Source organism: Ochotona curzoniae, unplaced genomic scaffold, assembly GCF_017591425.1.
Source record: "Ochotona curzoniae isolate NIBS_2020 unplaced genomic scaffold, NIBS_Ocur_1.0 scaffold_3223, whole genome shotgun sequence".
Lineage (NCBI taxonomy): Eukaryota > Metazoa > Chordata > Mammalia > Lagomorpha > Ochotonidae > Ochotona > Ochotona curzoniae.
In genome coordinates this window covers 6155278-6175671 of record NW_024467108.1, presented here as the reverse complement: position 1 = coordinate 6175671, position 20394 = coordinate 6155278, and the positions used below count along the sequence as shown (strand labels likewise).

Sequence of the window (20394 nt, the reverse complement as noted above, 5' to 3'; positions counted from 1 at the left end):
TTTTGGCAAATAGGAAGTAATATGCCCATCCACGATGAGAGCTGATTTTCTTGTATTGGTACTACTTTTACAGAAACAAATTTTAAAAGTCTCAGTCTTACAGTGAAAAACTGTAAACAACACTTGAACAGGAAACAAAGGAGCATCTCTGTGAGGTATTCCAGTTTTGTGCAGGAACATTTCAGTTTGAGCAGGATGGGGTCAACAGTGGGGGTAGAATGTACCAAACTCCATAAATGGTCATTTCACATATACTTGATCTGTGAGAAACAAAATATGACTTACTGTGGTTACTATTAAACTGAACAGAACTAAGGCAAAAATCAGATGGTAGTTTACTGAGTTCTTGCTCTTGAAACATTCAAACCTTTAAAAAAAGAGAGAAAAGATTTTTTAGAATGTTACTAGAAAGAAATAGAATGTTATGTATCACTTGCTTATGTAACTGTGTGATCTAATTAAATTCATAATTTCTTCCTGATGTAGAGTAACTAGGTAGTTAGCTCAGGTCTGAGTGAGCTGGAAGTTCCTCTAAGCCCCAGAGTGTAATGTCTTTATCTGTCAAATCAACCTCAGCCACCTTTCTAAGATGCCCCTGTGTTTCATCTGGAACCAAGAAGGAGCAGAAGCCACAAGGATGTATGAAAACAAAGCCTCATGTGAACATTACGGAGGGGTCATAAGCATCCCAGATGGTTTCAAGCATGATGAAGCACCACCCTTGCCTCATAAAGCAGACGGGGAATGGGTGAGAGCACTCCCTTTCAGAAGTGGACCTTGATGGGGTGCTACTCAGATTTCCTGCCTGGCTAGGTACAACTCTCTGGCCCACTCAGAAGGGCTATATTTCTCTCAATGCGGGGGCGCACTGTCACACATGAATGTATGCCTTCTCACTCACTGTTAAATAAATTGTTTTTCTATTTGCACACCTATGTAAATGTTTTCACATGGGTTATTACCTCTGTGAGGCAAGAACCCAGAATACAGTCAAAGTAGAGATGCAGGTGAAACTCAGGTCTGAGGATGCTGTTTGGGGACAGTGAACGTGAGTGAACAAGTGAGGGAAAAACAGAGGAGTGATCTGCAAGGAAAGAAAAATGAAGGAGAAATCAAACATAGGAAGTCAAGTGGAGAGGAAAGGTGGAAGAGGGAGGGAACAGGCAGCTTTTTCAGCTCTTGTGAGAGAAGGCTGTACTTTCTGCTACTGGGCTCTCTACAAATTTTTCATGTTCTTTCTTTTTTTTTCATGTTCTTTCAAAAAAGTTATTTCTTAACTCTGGCTAGCTGGAGAGGGTTTATATCTTGTGACTAATGATCCCTAATTAAAGAACACTACTACAGGGACTGGCATGGTGGCCGAGCAAATTAATCCTCCTCCTGCAACATCAGCATTCCATTTGGATGCCAGTTCATGCTCCAGCTGTTCCACTTTTGGTCCAGTAGGGGCTCATGGCCTGGGAAAGCAGCTGAGGACAAGGACCTGCACCCATGTGTGAGACCTGGAAGAAGCTCTTGGCTCCTGGATTTGGATCAGCTCAGTTCCAGCCATTATGGCCATTGTGGTGAACGTATGGATGGAAGATTCTCGCTCTCTAACCCTCTGTCTCTCCTTCTCTCTGTAATTCTGTATTTCAAATAAAAATAAATTTAAAAAAAAAGCACTATTACAAAACTATTTTATTATAATTCTTCCTTTCCTTATCTTTAGCCAGTCAAACTTGACTGTAAGTTCCTATATGCAGGCTTGAAAAATATCAACATATTTAGTCAACAGGATAGTGCCTGACAACAGAAGATGAGAAAATAACCGGATATTAGCAAGTATCCAACTTTTGAAGACTGCAATGGCCAGGGCTGAGCCAAACCAAAGCCAGGAGCTTCACTGGGACTCCCAGGTTGGTGCAGGGGCCCAAACACTTGGGACATCTTCCACTGCGTTCCTAGGCTCATTAGCAGGGAAAGAAAAAGAGGTGGCAGAAACCCTAAAATTTGTTCTCTTCTCCCAGACAATGAGAGTAAAGATACTATGGCTCCATTTTCTTATTATGGCAAGCTCTATCCTTTCCTACTCTACTGAACTTTGTATGTGTCTAATTTTGATTATATCGCATGGAGGCTGCCTATTTCTGATTCTGTGTTCTTTACTAGACCACAAATGTGTTGAGGTAAAAGACTACTTCTTACATAATTTTCAAATTTCCAATGTCCAAATAAGCAGCTTAATTTCATCTCCATGAGAAACTGATAGTAACCTCTAGTTTTACAAAAGAAGAAATAGAAAAATTAAATGACAAACATGAAGATATCAAGTTAGTAAATATGAAGCGAGAAATGGAACTAGAAGTTTAGCATTCCTACCATCTAAATGATACCTGATATAGTGTAACCAGGCAGTTAGTAAGATTTTAGGTGAGATGAAAGTCTTGAATTTCTGCAAAGTGATGCTATCTATCTGTTAGCTTGATAAGTTCACCTTCTAAGGATGCACGCTAAGACCTTATCCCATGTATATGCTTAATCAGAGTACAACCCATTTTCTTATAAAGGGTTAGAAAAGCAGGGAGAGACAGGTCTAGGTGTGCCTCTTTCATTTTCATTTGGAGGTGCTGTTCTAGTTTTCCCTCTTGCTCACAGTTAATTCTTTGATTTGCTCATGATAGATATTTCTCTCTCCTTTTTTTTATATAAAGTCTTTTATTTTTATGTTGACAATCTTTACATAGTTAATTAGGGTAAGAAGGTTCAAGGGCTACAGGAAAGTGGATAATACTAGTATGTTTTGATAGATATTTCTCTATGGAAGAGAGCTCATATTCATGCATGAATATGCTTTCTTTCCTCACTGTTAAATAAATTCTGTTCCTATCTGCACACGACACAAATCTCCATACAAAGATCCACTACAGGAGACAAAACTCTAGACTGGAAATTAATATATTCATCACCCACATCAATATTCAATGTTCCTTAGCACTTTGAGTATAACCACAGGAATGCTCTGAACCAATTCCATAATGAATTTCTGGTTCTTTTCAGCCTGTTCATCCTTCCTAGTTCAAGAATATTTCCTTTTAAGATAAACAAATCTCAGAATAGATTTTAATGTGTTATGAAAAAGAGCTGATCTAGAGCCAGTGTTGTGTTAAATAGGGTAAGCCCTTGCCTCTAACAGTGGTATCCCACTTGGATGCTGGTTTGAGTCCTGGCTGCTCCATTTCCAATTCAACTCCCTGCTAAAAGCCTGCAAAAGCAGTGGAAGGTCTGAGTGCTTAAGCCCCTGCTCAGTCCTGGCCATTGCAGCCATTTAATCTAGGGAGTAAAACACCAGATGGAACATTTCTCTCCCTTTGTCTTTCTCTCTCTGCCTTACTCTCATTTTCTGTAATTCTTTCAAGTAAAAAAGCATTTTTTTAAATCTCTAAAAATCAGTAAATACATACAGTATATCTGAAACTATTTTTTTCAGATTGGGGATAGATAACTATATAGCAAGGGCCAATTTCTCAGGGTGAATCTGTTGTAAGTGAAACTCTACTGGCACACAGTTATATTCATTTATTTACATATAATTAACAACTGCTTCCACATTTCAAAAGCAGAGTCGAAGAGCTGTAACCCTTGTACTGCAAAGCCTAAAATATTTATTCTTTGACTCTTTATTAGTTAGGTAGATCCTGTTCTAGATCTTGTTGTTACTAAACTTTGAAACAGAGTTTTAATGCCATGTAATCTTCCTTTTATTATTTCCAGATAAAAATTTGTCTTAGTAATTAAAAATATGAGCCAACAATGATATGGTGTCTAACAGTTTACTAAACATAAAAATAGACCTGCCTTTCCCCAACAATGGCAATTTCTTGAATAAATCTGCTTCCTAGTATCAACTCCTTTGAATTGCCTGTACAGCATCAAGCAGCCCAGGCTTAATTTTATCTGATAACATTCTTACAGCAAGTTACAGCTTCATTTTGTCTATAAAATGGTATAATATCCATTTACTCTGTAAAATCATTAAAAAGAAGTTATAACACAGAAGCTATAACACAGTACCAAGTCAATAAATAGTCCAATGTGCATATATATATATATACATATGTATATATTTAAAAAGCTGTATATATTTGAAAGTCAGCATTTATAGTAAGGGAGGGAGAGACTGAGAAACATCTTCCATCCATCACTCCCTAAATAGCTAGAGTGGCTAGGGCTGGGCTGACCAAAGCCAGGAACTAGGAGCTTCTGCCAGTTTTCGCACATTGGTACAGGGGCCATCTTCTACTGCTTTCCTAGATGCATTAGCAAGGAGCTGGATCAGAATTGAACTGACACATGGGATGCCAAAATTGTAGGCAGTAGCTTAACCCCCTAACCAACAATGCCAGCCCTAACCACTTATTTTTTCAAGACTGATTTTATTTCCCTAACATTCAAGAACAGAAAGTTAGCTTGATATTGAAATAAATGGAAAACAATCCAAGAAAGAAATCTTGGACTAGACTGGTTTGTAAGCTTTTTCATTGTTCTCTTCCATCTCTGTGAATAGTTAACCAAAATAATCATAGTCTTGAAAGTACTTATTTTGATTTAGAATAGTTTATATAAAACAAATATTTATTTAGTATACAACTTCAAAGCCAAGAGGAGAGTAAGATGACGTACTCACTATACAACTAGGAACATACTCCTCTTTTCAGAATAGCTTCTATTAACAAAGAAACTTTATCTAAAAATTTATGGCATAATTACAAAATATTTATTAATATTTATTCATAGTCATTACTCAAGGAAATGGTTCCTAGCGTAATGCCTGTGACATAGGGAGGTGGAGAAAACTGCCAAGCCACCTGAAAATAATGGTTCATGTTATCTCAAGACATACAGGATATGGGTTTGATTTCCCAGGCTGTGAAGATAAGTGCACCCCCTCCCAGGACCAGGCTCAAGCCAGTTAGATGGGACCGAGCTGACTTATACTGATCCATAGCTCATTATACACTCATTGTAACACACTAGTGAGCTAAATGATATTCTGTCAGTTACAGGAAACATTGACCTCCTTGAAACAAAGGATACCAGAGTATCAGGCAGCCTTTCCTGTTCTGCACCACCTAGTTAAATTTCTATCCGCATTACAACATTATTTCCCTTTGAGGACAGGATACTTTGCAGGACCAGTAGATTCAAACTTCATTTTAATCTCACGTCTACGTTAAATAACATACCAGCACCATGATGGTTGGCAATCACCATGAAAACTATGAGGCTTTAAAAGGAGACAAAGAAGGTGGCTCCTCTTCTGAGAAGTACATTGCTCCTTTCCCAGAAAATCCATGAGTATTCTTCCCACATATTGGCATGCTGCTCCCTCATTCCTGTTGTCCTGGACCTATGACTACTCAGTCCCCAGCAGTGGAGTGCTGGGGTCAGTGTAGTAGGTGTGGACAATAGAAAGGTGTGAAGAGAACAGCTCCCCTGTTTGGAAGGGCCTGGGGGAGCTTCCCACTGCATGGCAGGGCACGGCGGATGTCTCTACAACCACCTGAACACAGTTCTACCTCCCTTTGCAAGGACACTCACCCACCCCGCTAAGAATTATGTAATCTATTGAGGCATTGTTGTTTGCCCCTGCAAGATGGTTTTTATAACCAATGTGAGCTTGGGAGTTAATGTTGCTGATAATATCTTGGTGAACGTGCCTTTAACAATGTATGCTGTCTCGGTTGCTCTTATGACCCATTGGCTGGAACAGCTCAAAAATGTCTGTGCTAACATCATAATACATGCTTTCAAACTAAGAGTTATTGAGTCTAGTTGTAGTGGGAATTTATGTTTGTAGTTTTTCTGTTTCTGATCTTTAGCTTTTCCCCTCTGTGATTTATTTTTTCCTCTAACTGATAAGTTGTAGAATGAGAATTATAGTAGAAGTGCATTACTGATTAATAGTGTGTACTGAGGAATTCCTGGATGCAACGTCAGAATGGATGATGCCCTGCCTTAAGGTGAAAGAATTTGCAGGATTATCTTTGGAAGCAACCACTTGTCAATTGTAGAGTTGAAATCAAAATGGAGTAAACATGGCTCATTGCTAACTGCAATTCTTTTTGCCTTTATAACTCCTGCTTTACTTGTTTAGCTAACAAACTGTGTGAGCTTGTAGGCCTAATGGCCAACTAGTGCCAATGGCCCCAATCTCCATAAACCAAGGCCCATACTTATTAACCCATAGATAATTCAAGATCGGGGTCTGGTGTCACAGGTGGTACCAAGGTTAGAGCCCAGAACTGAGGAGAGCCCAGGCACAGGCTGGCAAGCTGAGATAAGCAAGGAATGCATAATCCTTCCTCACTTACCTGTTATAAATTGAGCCCCGCTTGAAGCTATGTCAAACTGACCTTAAAGAAAACTTTGTAATCGTATTGCTCGGGGTGCGCGCTTTGTGGTTGAGTGGATGCAGCACCATAACGTAAAAGGTCTGTGCCAGAGTTTGTGACTGCTTCTGTATAAACAAAGGGGACAGCTTCCTTGCATGGTCCATCACAATCCTGAAATTGTAGTGGTCCATTTTTTCTCTCTACATCTACTGCATGCACCTTTCTCTTGTTCTGAACTCAGCTGGAGCTGGCCTCTGGCAAGTGGAGCGGTTCATATGTGGTAAAGGCTTGTGCTTTCCTACTGTTTGGCTAATGAATAAAGCTTGTGCTATTGATCCTCAGTTTCAGTTTCATCACTGGCTTTATGATACCAAATGCACAAAGGACCATATTTTGGGGCTCTCTATTCACATAATGGGGGTAACAAATTGGGAAGGATTAATGGACCTCTTGCTCTGGGGAAACTAAGTTGTGCTCCTGTCTGGATGCTGAAGGACTGCAAAATGTCACTCTGGTATAGACTGAGTTGTATTCAACAGCCAAAAAAGGATCAGATTTGGGGTGGCTCCAAGAGAAAGTGGTGAGGAAAGAACCCCCAGGGATAAGCAGATTGAAGACATCTGTCCAAAACCAGGGCCATGCAGACATCTGGCACAAGGTGATCAGTCGCATCCCAAGTGTGGAGCCTGGGTTTTTAAAATCCTAGAAAGGGGCAGAGGAGGCTCACTGGTGCCATCTGTACTAGGGATTCCATCCTGGAACCATTAAGAGTTGGCAGAGTGACCATGACACTCACATCCATTACCTGGGCTATGGAGCATTATGTAGGATGGCTGGTTGTTTATTTTATGTGCACATTCTATGCTTTAGTGGACACCCGTATCACAGTCTTCTTGTCTGTCCTGATTCTACCCCTTGCCTTTTATTCTGAAATTTCATTTTTTACTCTCTTGTGTTTCCTAAGGAGGGTAAGTGCTTCTCTAAAAATGCACTCCTCTGCTGTTTCATTTAATAGCTCCCATGACTTGTTTTCTTTTTTTTTTTTTGTATTTTTTATTTATTTATTTTTTATTGGAAAGGTGGATATACAGAGAGGAGAGACAGAGAGGAAGATCTTCCGTCTGATGATTCACTCCCCAGGCGGCCGCAACGGCTGGAGCTGAGCCAATCTGAAGCCAGGAGCCTCTTCTGGGTCTCCCATGTGGGTGCAGGGTCCCAAAGCCTTGGGCCGTCCTCCACTGCTTTCCTGGGCCACAGGCAGGGAGCCGGATGGGAAGCGGGGCTGCTGGGATTAGAACCGGCGCCCATATGGGATCCCGGGCGTGCAAGGCAAGGACCTTAACCACTTGCGCCATCTCGCCGGGCCCAACCTGTTTTCTTAACTTACATACATTTTTTCTTTGAATTTTCCTACATACAAAAAGCTTTTTCTTTACTATGATCAGTCTGCCTTTTGCATTCTATTATAATCTTTCCTGGCTAATCTCATTTCCTCCACCTTCACAGCAAGGCTCTGAGCATTTTTGCATTTTATAAAGACCCTGATTGAACTAAGGGTTTGATGATCCTCTGATCCCATTTTACACCTCAAAATGCCCTTCCTATTCAGAGGAAGCTACAGAAGTCACAGTTACAGGCTGGTGGAACTGACTTCTTGGGTTTTCAATAAGTGAGATCCAGAGATTGAGGAAAAGATGAAAGCACAAGAAAATGGTCAATCCGTTGGCCTTCACTCTTCAGGTTAGCCTGGGCCCAGGGAACAACAGGGTCCCTCCAATAGAGGTCCTGAAACTCCAGGTCACTCAAATTCCAGATTAGGAGGATCCAGGAAATACCAGAAGACCAGGGAACAACAAGTTTATACACTAAAAGGAAGAGGGTCACTGGAAAGGAGAATATCTCCCACACTTTCAGAGGCAGCCAGATGGCACATAAGGGTCTGACCCACCCTGGTAGATGGCACAATTACCAGAAAGAGAAGACTGAAGGGGCCAAGAGGTTCCTTACAAGTCCTTTAAAGTTACCACTGACCACATGGGAGCAGAGCACAGAGGGGGAGAAGTTGATCTTTAAGTCCACATGGGTCTTCTACTCAGTCTTGAAACAGTCAGAAGAATGGTATAACCCAAGACAACTGTGCCACTATGGGAATGGAAGGAAAGTCAGTAATAACAGGTCTTTCTTAGTGCACTCAGAGTATGACCTAGATGGACAGGTATTGGCCCATACTTTAAAAATGTCTGAGTTCCTGATACCCCTATTAAGGTGAGATCTTTTCTATACATTAGGAATAACTATGTATCTAGCAGATAAAATTCATAAAATTAAAAACTTTAAAACTGAAGAAAAGATCCTCTCTTGGTTCAAGACTTCCATACCTCAGTCCTGGAAAAATTCATTCACCAGTAAATTTACCAAGGGACCATTCCCAGATCTGGACAAAAGACAAGGTGAGGAGAGTCAGAACAGCCTTCTCCAAGTTAAGTAAAAACAAAGACATATTTGTCTCAATAAAAACAATATTCCTTTTAAGCAGAAGAACTTAATAAGAATCACACCTGCCATTGATGAATTGTTAAAACAGGAGTTGCTTCAGTTGTGATAACTCCTTTGTAATACATCTTTCCTGTAAAGAAAACCCACTGGTAAGCTTCCTTTGGTATAAGTCCTGAGGGTGATAAACGAGGGAGGCCACAGAGGATAGGTGGCCCCTAATCCAAACCCCTTACTCTCTACCCTTCTGCCAGACAGGATATAGTACTCTTTCCTGGAGTTAAAAGATACTTTCTTCTATATGTCTTTAACTTCAAAATCCCCATACCTCTTTGCTTTCCAATGGCACAATTTTCAGAGTTCCCTTACATATCCAATTTCGTGGACAGTCTTTCCCCAAGCATTCCACAAAATCCAGGTACCACATTTGGGGAAGCCCTAGAAGAGATCTTTGCTGTTGAATGAGGGACTCTACTTCAACATGTAGATCCACATTGTCAGTCCCACCAGGGCATTACCAGTTTAGAACACAAGGGCAGTTCCTAATCTCCTAGCTGAAAGAGGCTACAAAGTCTCACACAAGAAAGCTCAAATTTCCTGTGGACAGATAAGAAATGTAAGCCTTCTTTTGAAAAAAGGAAACAAAGAAATGATATATCAGTTTCAAATTCTGAGGCTTGCTGGGAATGGCTGGATTTTGTTGGAAGTAGATCTCTAAATTACCCATGACTTGACTTCTGTGTGAACAGGTAAAAGGAAAGGGTTCCATTTGGATGGAATTCAGAAAGTAACTGGGCATTCTAAGACATCAGTGAGCTTAATGTTCAGCTCATAAGCACCCCAACACTTGGTCTGCTTCACTTGAAGAAACTCTTCTATGTTTGCACCATAAGAGAACAGTGTGGCCCTTGGAATGCTAACTTCAAAGCTAGTTTGCTTACACAAGTAGTAGCTCATTTCTCTGAATGAATATCTACTGAATGGCTACCCTGCCTCTGCTCATTGGCAGTTATTGCCCTTCTTTTAAAAGATGTGGAAAAACTAAGTTTTTGGCCGCTCCTAACTATTTGGATGCTCATCATACCCTGTCTCTGAAAACAGAAATGGAAGGAGGAGTAGCTGTCACTGGCAGACCTCTTCAACTATAAGTAATATTTATAACCCCAGTATACCTTTCAGAGTGTACCACCACATCCTAAATTTTACAATTCGTCTTCCTGCTAATGATGGCTAAGTGTCCCAAAGCTGTCTAGAAATACTAAAAGAGATATGTTGCAGTAGACCAGAACTCAAAAGCAAATATCAAAGCCTGAAGTTCAATAGTTACAGATAAGAAGGAAAATAGGGGAAATACAAGATAGTTCTCCTAAGTGAACTGCTGAAGCTGGAGCACTTTCATCAACACAAAAAAACTGAGTTAACTGCTCTGCTCAGGACACTGGAGTTGGGTGAACAAGTAGCCTTTAAAATGCTATTGATTCTAGACATTCACATTCCATCCTACAAGCACATGGAGCCATATGTTAACCTCTGAAAATAAATGGGTCAAAAATAGTTTCAAAACCTTTCATCTTTTGGAAGTTATCAAAAAGCCTAAAAATGGCTGTAATTCACTGGTAAGTACACCAAAAAGGGGTGCATTGAAACAAGGAAGGGAAACAACAGAGAAGATTTAGTGGCCAAATAAACTGCAAAGAGAGGGGCACAGAAGATAAAGCAGCATGACTCTCCAGGGCAAAGGAACAAGGAATAAAAGAATGGGAAAAAAAGTAAAGGCTTCCCATAGATGTAAAGGGATGATTTAAAGAGTGGCAGATACCAGTTGGGGGTTAAAATACCTTACTTGTACCTAGGTTATACAGATTAAGAAGGAAAATAGAGCTAGCCAAGAAAAGGACAATTGTATGAAGGAAAATATGGTATGCCAGTGAGGCATATCAGTCATTTGCTCTTCCTAGGCCTTTTGCTGTCTTATTTCTCTTGATTTTGGAGTTTATCTCTTAAAATGTCTCATCCATGTCCAAACAAGTGAAGGCTATAAAATTTATTATTTAGGAGTATGAACAGCTAAGTCTTCAGCCAGATGATATTCAGACTTACTGAGGGTTAGTTAGAGAGAACTTTGAATCCTCTCCTAGGTCTCTTGCCAGTTCTCAAGTTCAGCTTGAAGAAGTTATGGAAGATAACCTGTGTCCCCCAGTATTTCTCAAGAAGGAGGAATGAAAAACATATTAAGAATGAAAATAAGAAAAGCGGGTTTATTATCAAGGACAATGTCTGACAACCTATCACAACAATTTCTCTTTGAGACTAGGATACTTTGCAGATAATAGTTTCCAATGGAATTACACCAGTAGAACCAGAGAGGCAATATGGCTGCCTGAGTAACCTTCAGAAGACCAAATTTCCTTATAAACTAGCTCTTTTTTTCTAAATAACACTCCTACTAGTGCCATGACAGTTGATAATCACTATGATACACAAGAAGAGACCATAAAATGAGACATAAATAGCTCCTGGTTCCAAGAATTATGCATCTTTCTCAGAAAATTCATTAACATTCTTCCAATTTATTGCATGTTCCTCCCCTCATTCCTGTTGCTCTGCATCTAGGACTCCTCAGCTTCCAGCAGTGGAGATGATGATTTGTGAGTTAGGCTCCCACTTGTCCATTCCTTTGCCACCAAATAAAGCTTTTGCTTCTGGGGTTCAGCTCTGACTTCAGCATTGGCTTTGCCATATTGAATGTATAAAGCATCCAACTTGGGGTCCTATCCACATAATGGGGCCTCCCAAAACAGGGGAGACCAAACACAAATTATGCAATGTAAGTCAAATTAAGATGCTATCTAGATTGGTGACAGGCTTTTGAGATCACAACAGCATTATTATGACTCCCCACAATTTACATTCTGCTTTAACAGGATAAAATTTATAATCTACATGATTATACTTTTCTAGCAATGTAACTGGGTTGTTATAGTAATTCATTATAAGACAAACATGAGATTTAAAACACATTAAGCAACTGAATTTTAAACATAAGTACTTACATGCAGTACACAAATATGCAACAGCTATAAATCATTGGAAGCTCATCCAACAACTATAAAAAAAAAAAAAGACAGATACCAGGCTTGAATATCACTGAACTGAAACTATTATACAGATCACAATAAAATATCAGAATGACTGAGACTGCCACCTTATTTGGCTATTTTTAATGTGATTATTATCATTTAATCACCCTGAGAACGTACGGTTCACTGTTTATGAACAAACTTATCCACCCATCTGTCTTAATGCACACACCTCTACGGGATATCTGACTCCCCATTCCTGGCCTGTAGCTTTATAACTGTGCTGCTCATATCATTGTAATACAAACTAGGATATCATGCTTTCATGAAAGAATGCCATCTACAATCTGTAGGTCTTTTTCGGAATTGTTTTGTACTTTCCTTCTTCCTATAGCACTGGTTAAGTAAACACTACAGCAGACCATCTATGTGAACTAAAGTGCTGCAGTGAGCCCCCACAGACAAGGCTAAAAATAAAAATAAAAATATAACTATTCCTTACCAAACTAAAACTGCTCTGTTTATCTGACCTTCTCAGAAATCAAGATTAGAGAGATAATAGCCAAATTTTCCAAAGGGGATTGTTTCAATTTGCATGACAATGAAGGTTTTCTGAGTTAATTCTCACACAAAAAGTAAACTGAAAAAACCTCAGTTATTTTTCTATTGCTTTTTGTTTATGCTTTCTTTGGGCTTTTCTGTCTACAAAACCAACTTGTTCAGCTCAGCTCATTAGAATACTTTTTAAATTTGTATAAAATGGGAAATAAAGCGAGAAAGTGGGAGGGAAGAACACAGAGAAATAGAGAGATTGTCTTTCATGCATTAGTTCATTCCCCCAAACACTTGCAGAAATTGATACTGGGCAGACGGTAATGGCCAGGACCAGAAGCTTCATCCCGGACTCTCATATAGCTGGCAGGCACTCATGGAGTTGGACCATCACAGAGATGGGATGCAAGGTTTCCCTAGTGGTGGCTTAATTAGCCCACTATTACATTGCCTAATCCCATTAGAATACTTCCACTATTGAAAATAAAGCCTTAATTTTTTTCGTTTGACACACTTTAAATGGATAATGATATGCATATTAACATACATAAAGAGAAGTAAAAGCAACCAAGCAAATTACTCACTAATCTGGGTAATCTATGCCCTAAAAAACTTAGTAGCAATAATAATGAAACTGAATAGTTCCATAACTGAGTTTCCTCTTGACATCCTTGAAACTCAGATGTCTCCTGCTGTGCCTTCATTCATTTCCATGCTAAGCTTTTGTCAAAAAAATTTTTTTCTTCATTATTTGACCAGCAGCAAAAACAGAGAGGGAAGGAGGGAGAGAAAGTGTGCACTCCCATTCCCTGGACCACTTAATGCCAGGGCTAGTCATCAGGAACTCAATCCAGATCTCCCATGTGGGTAGCAGGAATCCAGCTGTTTGACCCACCACGACTATCTCCCAGGATCTGCATCTGCAGGAAGCTGGAGTCCGGTATTGATCCCAGGTATTTGGATGGATGTGAGCATCTCGACCTCTAGGCAAAATGCCATTCTAGCCTATGGTTTAACAATAACTTCAGGCTATAAAGGTCTGGTTAGGAGGGTTGTAGGTCAGAGGGAACTGGGCATGTGTAGAAGGAAAACCCTAACCTGTGGAACCAAAGAAACGGGGAGCATAACCAGAACTTAAACACAAAGAGTCCATTAAACAAAAAATTTGGTCTGGGATCCCATCGTACTTTACCATAATGACCTGATTCCAAGCCCCTCCAATCAGAACTTGCCTTGTCAGTGTTTCTGCACGCAAGTCTTTCCTAACCAATCCATAAAAATTTCCCTGGGTTTCCAACTGGGGAGACAGATTTGGGTTACGACTGTCTCCATGTGATTACATACATGGACAAACCCTTTCTTTTCCCGAAAGACATTATGTATTAAACTGCATGCTGGAAAGCAGTCTGGGTGTTACTAACAGGTTATTTCTAAACTTCAAATCAATTCTATTGAGTTTATCTGTTACTGGCTGCATAATTAATTCTTTAATAATACATCTTTATGTGCCAGGCAATGTGTTAGAAGCTGAGGATACAACAATAAACAAGACACAGTCTAAAAAATAAAGGAAATGATGAACATGATTAAAAACAAATTGGGTAGGCCTGGTGCAATGGCTAATTCTCAGATGGTAAGGGCTGGGATCCCACATGGGCGCTGCTTTCTGTCCCAGCTGCTTCACTTCCCATCTATTTTCCTGCTGCCTTGGCCTGGGAAAGCAGTTGAGGACAGCCCAAAGCTTTGGGACCCTGTACCTGTGTGGGAGACCAAGAAAAAGCTTCTGGTTCCTGGCTTCAGATTGGCTCAGCTCTGACCTTTGCGGCCACTTGGGGAGAGAAGCAGTGGATGGAAGATCTTTCTCTGTATCTCCTTCCCTCCATAAATCTGATCTGCCTTTCCAATGAAAATAAATAAATCTTTTTAAAAGATGGGGCGTAGTGAGAAGGTAATGGCAGGAAATGAAAAGTGTTTGTGGAGATACATTTTATGGAAGAAAGTATATGCAAAGTAAATGATGGTAAATTATTAGATGAGTAAATTAGCAAAATCCTGATAAATTATTAGAGTAGAGGGGAATGGAAATACAGATGTTACCAAGGTCTTATGATTAAGCATGTTATAGTCATTATCTCATTTAATTTCTACATTTCTATATATTCTATTACTTCCATTTTAAGATGAGAATTCTCAAGTTTAGATGGTTTACATTGCTTGTTTGATATCATAAAGGTAATAAGTAACAAAACTAGATTTTGATATGAGTTAGAACATATCTCTACATTATACTGTGTCCAAAATGTGTCACTTGAGTAATTTTTAGAAGTAGAACAAAAATAAACAAAAATAACAAATATAAACTGGCACTGGATCATGATATGCTACAGCTAAACTGACTAAGTTTTATGATTTGCAGGAGGATCTATTTTACACTAACCATCTATTATACTTTTGCCTTCTTTATTCTAGTTTTCTGGTTTTCATGTGTTAGTAAAATATTAGTGTAGTCATTTTACATTTCCACAACTTCCTGATTGCTGAGAGCCTTCATATCTAAAATCTAGGCAGCACAGAAAAACTGTCTCATAGAGCTATCCACAGTTTTTCAATGGCAATGGAAATAAATGCTATCACTTTTTCATTCATTGATTCAACTAATATTTATTAAATATTCACTATGTGCTTAGGACTATGTTATAAGACAAAATAGTCCTTGCTTTCATGGTGCTATACAATATAACAGGCAAGAGAGACAGTGAAGCATGGGATGCGCTTTCATTTTTAGTTAGCAGACAAGGGGCAAGGCAGGGAAGGAGATGGAAAGAATGAAAATAACTGAGTGACAGAAACCTATCCATCAATTTGCTCTTCAACTGGCCATGCTGAAGCCAAGAGTCTGGAATCCTGGTCTCCCTTATGGTTGGCAGGGACCCAAGTACTAGAGTCATCATCTACTGTCTACCAGGGTATGTATTAACAGGAAGCTGGATGGAAAATGTAGTAGCCAGGACTTGAATCAGGCACTCCTGTATGGAAGCAGGTACGTCCCAAGCATCAGCTTAGCATCTGTGACAAACATCTGCCTAATTAAGTATTTAATTATAATTGCATGCTCTGCTGCTTGGCCGCAGCTCCCACTGGTGAGTGCAAGAGATGGGACTGGGGGTGGGCCAGGCTAGGCAAGGCTGCAGCACCTGTTAACATGTGTGTGGGCTGGGTCTAGGGGCATGCAACAGCTGGGACAGGGTTTGAGCCAGGCCTGATTGTGTCACGGCACCTGCCACTTCGTGTGGAGCCTGAGGTTGAGGACAGGCCAGGCTGGGCTTGGTAGTACCACCTGCAAGTAGAGCCGGGACTACAGGTGGCTTGGGGTGGGCATGTGTAATAGTCAAACAGGGTATGGGCTGGGCTCGCCCAGATGTACCACCCATCAACAGGGTATGGGCTGGGCTCGCCCAGATGTACCACCCATCAGTTTACATGAGTCAGGGTTGGGTTTGGGGGTGGGCATGGTGAGGTTTTTCATGGTTGCCCAGGGTAGGCCGCAGTACCACTAGTTTGTGTGAGATGGGACTGAGGGTGAGACTGAACAAGTAACTACATCCACTGGTATATGTGTTGGCTGGTGTGGGACATAGAACAATTCTGACCTTACACTAACTGGTGCACACAGAAGTCTGAAGACATCTCAAGTGGGGCTTCTAGGAGGACACCCTGGCTAGACTATTGGACTAAAATCCTGTCCTCGGGAAAATCACAATATATCTTGTCCAGTCTTACAGTGCATGTATTGAGCCCGGGCCTTCCCAGGTGCTGATGCACATACAATGGACAGCATGCCCAGATGCACACAGGGAACATGACAGCCAGCTCATCTACACTAGCAGAGGACACTGAGTGCCTTCTCAGAGGATGGACAGCAGAATAGGTGGACAACTCTCCTGGCTTAGCTTTGCAGGAATTGTCTGGGTCTGTGGATGCACTGAAGTGATTTGGTTAGCTAATATCTTGCAAAGTTTTTCTTAATGAAGCTGACAACATCTCAGAAAGATCAAAATCACTCAAGTAACAGTCTCACAACATTCTTCCTCATATCAGTGTCTCTAAGGCATTATCAAATGACTGTTTTCCATCCTCAAGTGCTGATACAGTTTAACATCAAGGAGTAGCCCCCAAACCCTTTCCTTCCTGCAGAAACAAGAGGGGGGGAAAAAAACCCAGAAACATTTATCTTATCCATCTTCCTCCACACCTTGAGCCTCCCCACTGTATTCAGAGGTCTATATGGGTATGCATCACTCTCAACTATGTAATCAATATTAAAAATTTAAAACAACAAAAAAAATTTTAAAAAGTAAGTGCAGTGAGCTATAGAGGACCAAAATCATAAGGGTTTTAAGTCAAGGCTAAGGAAGTTGCTATCTGGATAAGGTAGCAGAACTAGGAGTGGATTCAGGGGAACTGGTTTAAGAAATATTTAGGAAGTGGGCCCGGCGGCATGGCGTAGCAGCTAAAGTCCTTGCCTTCAACACGCTGGGATCCCAATCCCATATGGGTGCTGGTTCTAATCCTGACAGCTCTGCTTCCCATCCAGCTCCCTGGTTGTGGCCTGGGAAAGTGGTAGAAGACAGCTCAAAGCGTGGGACCCTGCACCCACACAGGAGACCTGGAGGAAGTTCCTGGCTCCTGGCTTTGGATCAGCATAGCACTGGCCGTCGCACTCACTTGGGGAGTGAATCATCGGACGTAAGATCTTCCTGTCTCTCCTCCTCTCTATATATCTGACTTTGTAATAAAAAGAAATAAAATTTTAAAAAAGAAATATTTAGGAAGTAAAACAATTAGGCATTGTGATTAATTTGATATGGAAGAGAGGGAGAAAAAAACCCACAAAAACCAACAGATCAGCAGATGGTAGCATAGGCAGTTCACTGAGATTGTGAAAAAGGAGACAATTCTAAAAACAGTTCTCAACATTCAGAATTTGAAGAATCTGTAAGATAGTCAAATTGAAGTGTCACCCAGGTAACTGGAAGTATTCATCTAAAGCTCTGGAGCAAGATCCAGACTCCAGATACGGGCTGCTTGCTTTTTGAAAATGGACTATATTGAACTGAATATATTAAAGATCATAGACTTAAAAATCTGAGGGATACAAATAAAAGGTCTATTTTAAAACCATAACCAGGGGTCATTGTTGTGGTAAAAAGGATTAGGTTCTGTCTGCAATACCAGTATTCCGTATAAGCATCAGTTTGAGTCCCAGCGCTTTACTTTCAATTCAACTCTTTGCTAACACACCTGGGAAAGCAGAGAGCCCAAGAGTTGTTGAACCCCTACCACTCAAGTGGAATACCTCGATGGAACTCCAGGCTCTTGGTTTTAGCCTAGTACAACCCTGGTTGATGTGGCCATTTAGGAAAATCAGCTGGTGGATAGAAGATCTGCCTCTCTGTGACTCTTTCAAATAAAATAAATCTCTTAAGAATTAAAAAAAAAAATTAGGGCCAGAGTTGCAGCATAGCTGGTTAAGCTGCCTTCTACAACACTGACATCCTATACGAGCATGGGTTGAAGTCCTGGCTGCTCCACTTCCAGTGCAGCTCCCTGTTAATGACCTGGGAAAGCAATACTGGATAGACCTCAAGCTTGGTCCCCTGAACTGATGTGGGAGACTCAAAGGATCTCCCAGCTTCCAATTGGACCAGTCTGGACAGTTGCTGCTATTTGAGGTATGAAGCAGCAAGTGGAAGATCCCACTCTGTTTCCCTCTTTGTAACTCTGCCTTTCAAGTAAATAAATCTTAAAAAAAAAAAAAAAACAAAGACAATAATTAGCAAATTATGATTGATAGAACAGCAGAGTTCTGGAACGTGTATAAAGATGGGTATGGAGGGTTAACAGTGTCCAGATTACAAACTTTATGGTTTGAATTTGTAAGCTTGAACTGTAAGAAATAGTAAAAAGGTTTTAAAGGTAATATGATATCTGCCAAGTATGGACTTTTGAAGATTTATTCCATCCGCCACATTTGTCTATGCCCTAGCAAACAATGCCAGAGAATGGAAGCAGTTGTGTGTAAGAAAAAGATGTCTGTGCTAGTGTGATGAATGGTTGGGGTTGGAAGACGTTCTAACAGTACTAGGTTGGAGATGGTGGTAGAGATGACAAATTAAGATAGTGGCAATGGAGATAGCTGGAAATAGATTGGTTCATGAATCACAAGAGAAGTTGAATTAAGAGGTTTCAGTGTTGTATAAATAAGAAAGTGAGACACTAAAGATGAATTTCAGGTTTGGGACAATAGCTTTGAGTATAGGTGATTCCATTCATTGAAATAGGAGCAAAGGAGAATGAAGGCCAACATTTGTATAAACAAATAAATAACATTCCAAACATCTATTATTTATATTATAAATCCAAGTTATCTTATATTTTTAACATTTAACTTATGCTTGTCTTTGCATTACAAAAGTATGATGAGAAAACATTTTTCTTCATATTGTTTTCTAGGAAAACATTTTTATTTATGAGTATTACATGGATACATTTCTTCTCCATCATTATTCATTTTTTTCTAATATCAAATACAAGCTTGGAAATATGTATCTGTATATACACAGATATATAACTGGGAAAAAGCCAAAAACAAAAGAATGCCTTGATTAAATGGGATTTATCCCAGAAACTAAAGGTTGATTCTACATATGAAAATCAATCAATATGATTAGCTATGTTAATAATGGTGAAAAATCAAATGATCAACTGTCAAAATACAGAAAATAAACACTTGAAAATTCCAACACCTTCTTATGATTAAAATACTAAGTAAACCAAGAATAAAGGGCCGGGAAGCGGAGTCAGACTTTGGCAATCTAGTCAAATGCATCTGCAAAAACCCATAACTAACATTATAACTGGAATTAGGAATAAAACAAGGATGTTTACTTTCTCTACTCTGTTCAACAGTGTACTGGAAATTCTGGCCAGGACAATTGGGTAAGTAAAAGAAATAAAAGGCCAAGTAAAACTTTCTCTATTTGCAGTTGTTAAACAAATATTTAATTGTTAAGGAAGAACTAAAACTATATTTGAAGATAACATAACCTTCTTCACAGAAAGCCCTAAGGAGCACATAGAAGCACACCGAGTAGAGGCAGTAAATCCATAAGACTGATTATCAGAATACAAGATCGGAATGTAAATATCACTGGTATTTTTGTAGACATGAAAAACCAAAAAATGAATTCAGCAGAACAGTTACACCTACAATAGCATCAAAAAGATTAAAATACTTAGCAGGTAATTTAACAAAGACTTGCATACTAAAAATAAAAATATCATTGAAAGAAATTAAAGATATACATAAATAGACATCCCCCATTCATGGATTGGAAAACAACATACATTGTAAAATTTTTATGTGTTTATTTTAGAAATGGGGGAGAAGATTAAAGAAAGACAGTGAGACACACACAGAGATAGAGATCGACAGAGATATCTCCCATCTGTTGGTTCCCTCTTCCATTCCCCAAACAGCTGGCAATAGGCCAGGTTAAAGTCAAAAACTGGGAACTCCATCCATCCACCATGTGGATGACAGGGACCCAAGTATCTGGACCACTACCTTCCAGCATGTGCATTGCAAGAAGATGGAATCAGAAGCAGAACAGGTTTACTTGACCAAGGTACTTCAAGGAATGTTGGAGTCTCAAGAGGGATCTTAACTGCTGTACCAAATACCACAGAAGACTTAAAATGTCAATTTCCATCTCATTGTTCCTTAAGATCAAGAATAAGATACAATGCCTGGTTATGGGGTGGTGTCATGGCACAGCAGGAAAAGCTACTATCTGCAATGCTAGTACCCTATATGGGCATTGGTTTGTGTCCCA

At 39.8% G+C, this 20394-nt stretch overlaps 1 protein-coding gene across 3 annotated transcripts in view; it reads right to left on the bottom strand.

The window, feature by feature from the left end:
- The window catches only part of ACER3 (alkaline ceramidase 3), a 132250-nt gene that overhangs the window by 35662 nt on the left and 76194 nt on the right, over window positions 1-20394 (bottom strand). For all 3 annotated transcript variants that reach the window (XM_040964438.1, XM_040964439.1, XM_040964440.1), the window contains 2 exons: window positions 11921-11973; window positions 286-367 (listed from right to left, as the gene is read on the bottom strand). In XM_040964438.1, coding sequence (XP_040820372.1) covers window positions 286-367; window positions 11921-11973 — 135 coding nt within the window. The remainder of the gene's footprint in view (window positions 1-285; window positions 368-11920; window positions 11974-20394) is intronic.